The sequence below is a fragment of the Miscanthus floridulus genome, chromosome 6 (genome assembly GCF_019320115.1).
Source record: "Miscanthus floridulus cultivar M001 chromosome 6, ASM1932011v1, whole genome shotgun sequence".
NCBI classification, from domain to species: Eukaryota; Viridiplantae; Streptophyta; class Magnoliopsida; order Poales; family Poaceae; genus Miscanthus; species Miscanthus floridulus.
The window spans coordinates 41,313,557-41,321,521 of record NC_089585.1 but is presented as its reverse complement, the minus strand read 5'-3'; the positions used below and the strand labels follow the sequence as shown (position 1 = coordinate 41,321,521).

Here is a 7,965-nt window from a genome sequence, read left to right as displayed (position 1 = left end):
AATGGACCGACACACAGCTGCCACCCGTTCAGATCCAATCAGAATGCTGGACCATGTACTTCGACGGGTCCCTGATGAAGACTAGGGCTGGCACGGGCCTGCTCCTGGTCTCGCCCCTCGGAGTACACATGCGCTACATGATCCGGCTTCACTTCGCCGCCTCCAACAATGTCGCCGAATACGAGGCCCTCATCAACGGCCTACAAGTTGCCATCGAACTTGGAGTACGACGTCTCGACGTACGGGGTGATTCGCAGCTCGTCGTCGATCAGGTGATGAAAGAGTCAAGCTGCCATGACCCCAAAATGAAGGCGTACTGCGCGATGGTACGTCGCCTGGAGAACAAGTTCGACGGTCTCGAACTCAACCACGTTGCACAAAAGTTCAATGAGGCCGCGGACGAACTAGCAAAGATGGCGGCCGCACGGACCCCGGTCCCCCCGAACGTCTTCACCAGAGACCTCCACAAGCCATCCATCGACTACACCTCAGCGATGGAAGAGGGCCCATCGGCCAAGCCCACCGCAGGGCCCGAGGCCCCCTCTACCACCGAGACCTCGCCCGCCGAGCCCGAGGCCATGGCGATTGATGCAGAGCCTCCCAAGGTCGACCAAGGAACGGACTGGCGAGTCCCTTTTCTTGATCACCTCGTTCGAGGAGAACTGCCCGCTGACAGAACCGAAGCCCGACGGCTTGCGCGACGCGCCAAGACCTACGCCCTCTGCGACGACGAGTTGTATAGGCGTAGCCCATCTGGTGTTCTCCAGCGATGCATCACCACCGAGGCTGGCCAATCCTTACTTTCGGACTTGCACGTGGGAGTCTGCGGGCACCACGCGGCGCCTCAGGTGCTCATAGGTAACGCCTTCCGCCAAGGTTTCTATTGGCCAATGGCGGTGGCCGACGCCACGAAGCTAGTACGCTCCTGCGAGGGATGCCAGTACTATGCTCGACAGACGCACCTTCCGACCCAAGCCCTCCAAACCATCCCCATCACATGGCCATTCGCTGTGTGGGGGCTGGACATGGTTGGGCCTCTGCAGAAGGCATCCGGGGGCCATACCCATCTGCTGGTAGCTATCGACAAATTCTCCAAATGGATCGAGGCTCGCCCAATCGCTCAGATCAAATCCGAGCAAGCGGTGCTGTTCTTTACCGATATCATCCACAGGTTTGGGGTTCCTAACACCATCATCACTGACAATGGGACACAATTCACCGGACGCAAGTTCCTAACGTTCTGCGACGACCACCACATCCGGGTGGCTTGGTCGGCCGTAGGGCACCCAAGGACGAATGGCCAAGTAGAGCATGCCAACGGCATGATCCTACAAGGCCTTAAGCCAAGAATATTCAACCAATTGAAGAAGTTTGGCAAGAAATGGCTTGCCGAACTCCCGTTAGTCATCTGGAGCCTAAGAAATACCCCAAGCCGAGCCACGGGATTCACACCGTTCTTCCTGGTCTATGGAGCCGAGGCCATCCTCCCCACTGACTTAGAATACGGTTCCCCGAGGCTACAGGCGTACAACGAGCAAAGCAACCGCACTGCCCGCGAAGACGCCCTCGACCAACTAGAGGAAGCCCGAGACGTCGCGTTGCTACACTCAGCCAGGTACCAGCAAGCCCTACGACGCTACCAAGCCCGGCGCGTCCAAAGCCGAGACCTGAAGGTGGGCGACCTGGTGCTGAGACGGAGGCAGAGCAACAAGGGCCGCCACAAGCTGACCCCACCCTGGGAAGGGCCATACATCGTCGCTCAAGTGCTGAAGCCCGGGACCTACAAGTTGGCCAACGAGAAGGGCAAAATCTTCACAAACGCTTGGAACATAGAACAGCTACGTCGTTTCTACCCTTAAATTTCCAAACGTTGTTTACATTGTTTCTCGAAATACAATAAAGAAGCGTTCTTAGTTGTTATAATCTTTCGAGGAACCCCCCTTATAGACAAGTCGATTGTATAGAACCTAAGGACCGTACGAACGTCTCAAAGGCGAAAAGGCCGGCCGAGCCGTGAGAACGGCCCACGCCTCCGGGCTACGGCAGCTCCCTCACCACCTTTTCACCCAAAGGACAGCGTAGGCTCCGAGGAAGTTCTATGCAGAGATAGGGGCTCGACGTCACAATAGCGCTATAAGGGAGACTCGGCTCTGCCTCGGCAAAGCCGAGCCTCCCTCGGGGGCCAAAAAGGGGAAACCCTAGGAAACCCCCTAAGTCCCGAAACCCCCTAAGTCTCAAACACCGTTTGTTAATGGTCTTTCAAAAAACTTCTACGCCAAACTCTCTCGCGCTCCGACGGGACCTTCACAAGAAACCCAAAAGACCAAAAGTTTGTCTAGAGGCCAAAGGGCCGGTCGAGTCGTGAGAACGGCCTACGCCTCTGGGCTACGGCAGCTCCCTCACCACCCTTCGCCGAAGGACGGCTTAAGTCCCGAGAGATTTCTTTGCGGGTTCCCAAGATCGAGACAGAGGGCACAGGCTTGGAAGTAGAACAGAAAACGGTTAAAAGACGCACATACGCAAATACTTTAAAAGGCCTCAACAGCCACAAAAACGTCACGATACAGCAACTAACTCAATCCGGTTACATGGCCCCTTTTGGCCCAGGTCAAAGCTCAAGGATCGGTGGCCGGCGCGGGAGGGACCACCTCTTCTTCAAACAGACCAGCCAGCATCGTGCCAGGTGCCTCGGCCGCCTCCAACAGCTTCACGACCTCCACATCAGCCTCCTCGTCATCTTCTGGCAACACATAGCCGTCGCTGACAGCCTCGAGGTTGATGGCATAGTGCGAAGAGACAACGGCCAGGGCGCGCTTGACACCCGTGTGCAACGCCCCCTGGATCCTCTCGCGGACGCGGCCGCTCAACGCAATCAGGCGGCTCCCAAGGGAGCTGGCTGATTGGACCTCCTCGACGTCCAGGGCCTCGCAGGCGGTACGGACAACGCTACGTAACGCCTCATGCTCCCGGACCTCAGCATCCAGCGCCGCTTGTGCTGCGACGGAGGCCTCAGCCGCCTGGGAAGCTTCTTTTTTAGATCTACGTCGCAACGAGGGGTCAGGAGTCAAACGCGAACCAGAACAAATGGAACAAGGAACACGGTTTAGCGGAACTTACCCTCGGCCTTGTTCTTCCAGGCTAGGACCTCGACCCGAGAGGCGTCGGCCGCCTTGGTAACCTCTGCCAAGGCGACTCTCGTCGCCTGATGCTCACTCTGCTCTGCACCCAGCTGCCCGGCTGTGGCCTTCGCAGAGGCCGTCGCTTCTTGGGCCCGAGACCTAAAGGAGTCTCGCTCCTCCTCCAGTTCCTTGATCTTCGCCTCCAAGGGGGCAGCCTGCCCCTTAGCCGTGACCAACTCGGCCTGAAGGTCAGCACAATGAAGGCGGAGGTCCTCCATTTCCGCACTCCGCGCTGACAAAAGCCCCTGGGCGTCGGCGAGCAGGCCCTTCTGCCGCCAGAGCTGGTCCCAGATATCCCTCTCCCTTCGTAGGAACACCGATTTCCCAAGGGACCGGGTCTCGAGCTCCTATAAAGGTAAGAAACGCGCATCAAAACACTGCGAGGGGACTCGAAGAGAAAACAACTCGGCACGGGAGAGGAAGGTACTTACCTGGGTGACACCGGGCAAGTCCCGTCCCATAATAGTCATCGCCATCTGCAGCGACCGCACTGCCAATTGGTGGTACTGCTCGAGGGTATCCCACCGCCCCCCCTCTACGATATCTTCAAGGGCAAACACAGGCTCCCCCTCGGGATCAGCCTGGTTCCGCCAGAAAACACGCGGGAAGTTCCACCCACGGGGCTCGGGCCGTAGCCGGGCAAGGGCCGAACTCCCCTCGGCGGGATCTGGGACCGGCTGCTCCGTGGTACTGGCCTCCTCGACGTCCGCCGCCTCCTTCCCTCGGGAAGAATCATCAGACGAGATTGTCTGAACCAGGGGCGGCGCCAAAATTTGCTCCGTCTCCACCTCCATCGCCTCAGCCTCGACGGACCCGGGGGCTCTGGCCTCCGCCATCTCTACCTCGGTGGCCCCGGCGTCCACCACCCTGGCTTCAGAGGTCTCGGGGGCTCCGGCCTCACCCTCAATGGCCTCGGCAATAATGGACGCCCCGGCCTCCTTCGCCCCAAGACCCGCGACATCGCGAGGCATGGGCTCCTCCTCCTCCACTCGCTCCGCGGCTGCCTCGGCACCCTTTTCCTGGGCAGCCGCCTCCTCCGAAACGGCCCCGCCCGACGCCACGCCACGCTGCACGCCAGCCTGCACCTCCGCTGCCTGATGGGCAGAGGAGCTAACATTCACCTTGAGCGCCTTACGGGGCGCCAAGGGAGGATCTTCCACCAGATGCGTCTGGCTAGAAGCAAAGACACTCCCAAGGTCAGCACGCGACCGAGGGGCAAACAAGAAGTACTACGTACTCCGCCAGAAAAAACGCTTACCGCGAACGGGGATGCAGCCGCTTCGACACCGCCAGCCTCCTCTGCGACAGCGGCGGTGGTGGCAGCAGCGTGGCCTCGGTGACCACCGGTGCCAGCTGGCCTCCGTCGGGCCCCGGCACCTCCTTGACCCTTCGCGGAGACGAGGGGGTCACCCCCACCGTCGCCGGCTCCACCTCCATCGTCGAACCCATCGGGCTAACGGCACGCTCCTCCAACACCCGCGCCTCAGGTGTGTCGGCCTCGGCCCCGGGACGAGCCGCCACCGGCCCCGGGACACCTCCTCCTCCTGGGAGCGTCAGGCTCCTTGCCGGCGCCCCGGGCACCATCTCCCTAATGTTGGGGAGGTGTTCCAGGCAGGCCGTCCCCACCTCGCGCCCGTCGCCGTCGCCCAAAGAATCCGACATCGACGACGAGGGAGACGGCTCCAACGGGAGACCGTCGAGCTTCTGACGCCGGCGACGGGCGTCCAGCTTTTCGCGCGCAAGGAGCTTCTTCGTGCGCTTCGCCTCCTTGGCATCTTTCTTCTTCTTCTCCTCCTCGGCACGCGCCCTGTTCACAGACCGCCGCCGGGCGTCCTCGGGAACGGGCGGCGGGGAGCCTCGCACGTCTCTTATCCCCTATGGGAACAACGAAGTAAGACAACAGACAAAAAAAAAGAAAAAAGGAAAACGAAAAACAAGAAGGCCGCGAAAGCCTCGACAACATCCAACTTACCAGCGGGACATACCCCCGTGACGGGCGCATCAGGAACGGCATCAAATCATCAATCTTCGGCTTCCCATCTACCGCCTCTCTCACCCGACGCAGGGTCTCGTCGTCGGTAAGGGCGAAGGCGGACATCTTGACACCAGCGATCGGATCGCCCGGCGTCATCTCGAATAGCCGCCGCCGCCGGGCCATCAGCGGCAACACCCTCCGGCGGTGAAAAGCCGCCACGACCACGGCCGCCAAAAGACCGTGGTCACGCAGCTTCCCCAAGGCCCTCAAGAGCGGTTCCAGCCTAGGCTGATCGGCCTTGACGACGCAGTATCCCCATTTCTCTGGTTGACTCTCTACAACCCGCCCGGTATAAGGGGGAAGTCCTCCACCGTCGTTGTGGAGGTAGAACCAGCCATCGTACCAACGACGGTTGGACGAGGACAGCTGGGCCGGGATGTAGAGGGACTGCCGGTCTTGGCGTACGTGAACAGTGCAGCCGCCGGCCCTCTGCACCTTCCGAGCCCCCCTCGTTCCCCCCGGCTTGGTGGTGAACGTCGCTCGGAACAAGTGGAGCCATAACTCCTAGTGAGGAGCGATCCCCAAGTACCCCTCACAGACGGCGACGAAGATGGCCGCCTGCGCGATGGAGTTGGGGCTGAAATTATGAAGCTCCACACCGTAGTAGTGCGGGAGCACCCGCATGAAGTTGTCCACCGGCGACCCAAGGCCTCGCTCGTGGAAGACGACGAAGCTCACCACGTAGCCATCGCGCGGCCTCGGCTCCGACTCGTTCCCCGGAGCAATCCACTCCGGCTCGTCAGGGTCGGTGATCGGGCGAAGAAGACCGGCCTCCATGAGCGACTGCAGCTTCTCCTCGATGACGTCGGACTGCTCCCAGGGATCCGCCAGGAGGATGACGGGACCACCAGCCATTGCGCGGCGGAGGGCGCTGCTACGACGGTAATCTCTCTCCCTCTCTCTTTCAGTCTCTCGCCTTTCCCCTTCTCCTCCCCGGCGCTCTAAGCTCTCAACAACGACAGGGAGGCAGCAAAGACGAGTGCGGAAAAGGTAAGAAGGGGAAGGGCGAGGTTCTTTGCGTATTTATGCAGGGACAAGACAAAACCGCCGGGCGACGAAATCGGGGAAGTTTTCCCCAAAAGATCCGGCACGGTTATCCAGATCCGGTTTTACCGCCCACGTGCCCACTCCCCCCTCGTTAAATCGTGCGTGCAGATACATCCCGTCGGCTGACACCACATCGTGTCCGACCGCAGCAGCAGCAGGCACCGTTTCGCTACCCCGAAAAAGTCGCCTCAAAAGGCGCGCCTGCCGTTGTTAGCCGTAGGGAGAGAAATAACCCCCCCCCCCCGATTCCTTTCAGGCAAAGGAATTGGGCACCGAGCCCGCTACGGTCCAGGGGTTCGAAGGCTGGGCCCTTAGGGGTCTCAACAGCCGCCCCAGGGCAACAGAGTCAGGGGCGACTACGGGCGAGCCTATACGAGGCCGAGGCCCAAGCAAGCGAAACGCTTGGGACGCCCTGTGTCGTGTCCGAGACCGGTAGGGAGGTCTCCGAATGGGATCCCACCGTAGGGAGGCACTGAGCCACCGAGGCCCAGCGAACGGCCTCGGCACCCACTAGAGAAACCCGCCGGTACTCTTGGAGCGCGTCCCCGGACCGCTAGCCGACCCCCAGCGAACGGGGTACGGGCCTCCACTCGGACTTACCCGATAACAGCTCACCAGAACTGCCATCGCTCGCGCCCACCGAGGGTAGCGTGGCACATTCCACCCCTCCTTCCGAGCGAAAAGGAAGCGCGAGGGTCGAGTAAAAAGTCAGGAGAATCCCTGACGGCCCTCTTGCTCTGCGCAGAGGCTAAGGGACTCTTCCTGCAAAAAACATTGCTGAGACCCAGCGGCTTAGGCTCGCACCCGAGGGGGCTCGGCAAAACAAACCCTCCTTCCGAGCGAAAAGGAAGCGCGAGGGTCGTTCAAAAAGCCAGAAGAGCTCCTGACGGCCCTCTTGCTCCGTGCAGAGGCTAGGGAGCTCCCTCTGCTAAAGACGCTGAGACCCCGCGACCTAGGCTCGCACCCGAGGGGGGCTCGGCAGACAGACCCTCACGCGCGAGGGGCGAACCAAAAAGCCAGGGGGACCTCTGATCGCTCTCTCGCTCCGCGCGAGAGACTCGGGGGCTCCTCCTGCAACTTTGTCGAGGCCCAGCGGCTCAAGCTCACACACGAGTGGGCTCGGCAAATAGCCCCCCGTCCGAGCGAAAAGGACGTGCGGGGACGGACAAAACACTCGGGAGGACCCCTGACCACCCTCTCGCCCCGTGCGGAGGCTCGGGGGCTCTTCCTACGCCCAAGATAAAGACAAAAGCGACCCAAGCCCGTTACGGTCTAGGGGTTCGAAGGCTGGACCCCCCGGGGGTTTCGACAGCTGCCCCAGGGCAAAAGAGTCAGGGACGACTATGGGCGAGCCTGTACGGGCGCACCCTATGTCGTGTCCGAGACCGGCAGGGAGGTCTCCGAATGGGATCCCACCGTAGGGAGGCACCGAGCCACCGAGGCCCAGCGAACGGCCTCGGCACCCACTAGAGAAACCCGCCGGTACTCTTGGAGCGCGTCCCCGGACCGCTAGCCGACCCCCAGCGAACGGGGTACGGGCCTCCACTCGGACTTACCCGATAACAGCTCACCGGAAATGCCGACGCTCGCGCCCACCGAGGGCAGCGCGGCATCTTCCACCCCTCCTTCCGAGCAAAAAAGAAGTACGGGGGTCATACAAAAAGCCGGGGGAACCCCTGACGGCCCTCTCGCTCCAGGCGGAGG

At 61.2% G+C, this 7,965-nt stretch overlaps 2 protein-coding genes across 2 annotated transcripts; one reads left to right on the top strand and one right to left on the bottom strand.

Annotated features, from left to right (window-relative positions):
* Positions 1 to 323: 323 nt before the first annotated feature.
* LOC136460524 (uncharacterized) lies at positions 324 to 2,506 on the top strand. Its single transcript, XM_066460184.1, has 2 exons — positions 324 to 876; positions 2,460 to 2,506. Exons 1-2 carry the CDS (start codon positions 324 to 326, stop codon positions 2,504 to 2,506), a joined length of 600 nt encoding a protein of 199 aa, XP_066316281.1.
* A 109-nt stretch (positions 2,507 to 2,615) lies between these two features.
* LOC136460523 (uncharacterized) lies at positions 2,616 to 4,628 on the bottom strand. The gene is made up of 4 exons (XM_066460183.1): positions 4,438 to 4,628; positions 3,977 to 4,352; positions 3,118 to 3,361; positions 2,616 to 3,028 (listed from the first exon to the last, which is right to left on the bottom strand). The coding sequence occupies exons 1-4, from the start codon at positions 4,626 to 4,628 to the stop codon at positions 2,616 to 2,618; spliced, it is 1,224 nt and encodes a 407-aa protein (XP_066316280.1).
* Positions 4,629 to 7,965: the final 3,337 nt, after the last annotated feature.

Coding starts and splice junctions, on each gene's coding strand:
- LOC136460523 (XM_066460183.1), bottom strand. CDS start 4,628: ATGGGTTCGACGATGGAGGTGGAGCCGGCGACGGTGGGGGTGACCCCC. Junction 4,353..4,437: donor CGGCTGCATCCCCGTTCGCG/GTAAGCGTTTTT, acceptor CTTTGCTTCTAG/CCAGACGCATCTGGTGGAAG. Junction 3,029..3,117: donor CTGGAAGAACAAGGCCGAGG/GTAAGTTCCGCT, acceptor GATCTAAAAAAG/AAGCTTCCCAGGCGGCTGAG.
- LOC136460524 (XM_066460184.1), top strand. CDS start 324: ATGGTACGTCGCCTGGAGAACAAGTTCGACGGTCTCGAACTCAACCAC. Junction 877..2,459: donor AGGTAACGCCTTCCGCCAAG/GTTTCTATTGGC, acceptor CGGGTTCCCAAG/ATCGAGACAGAGGGCACAGG.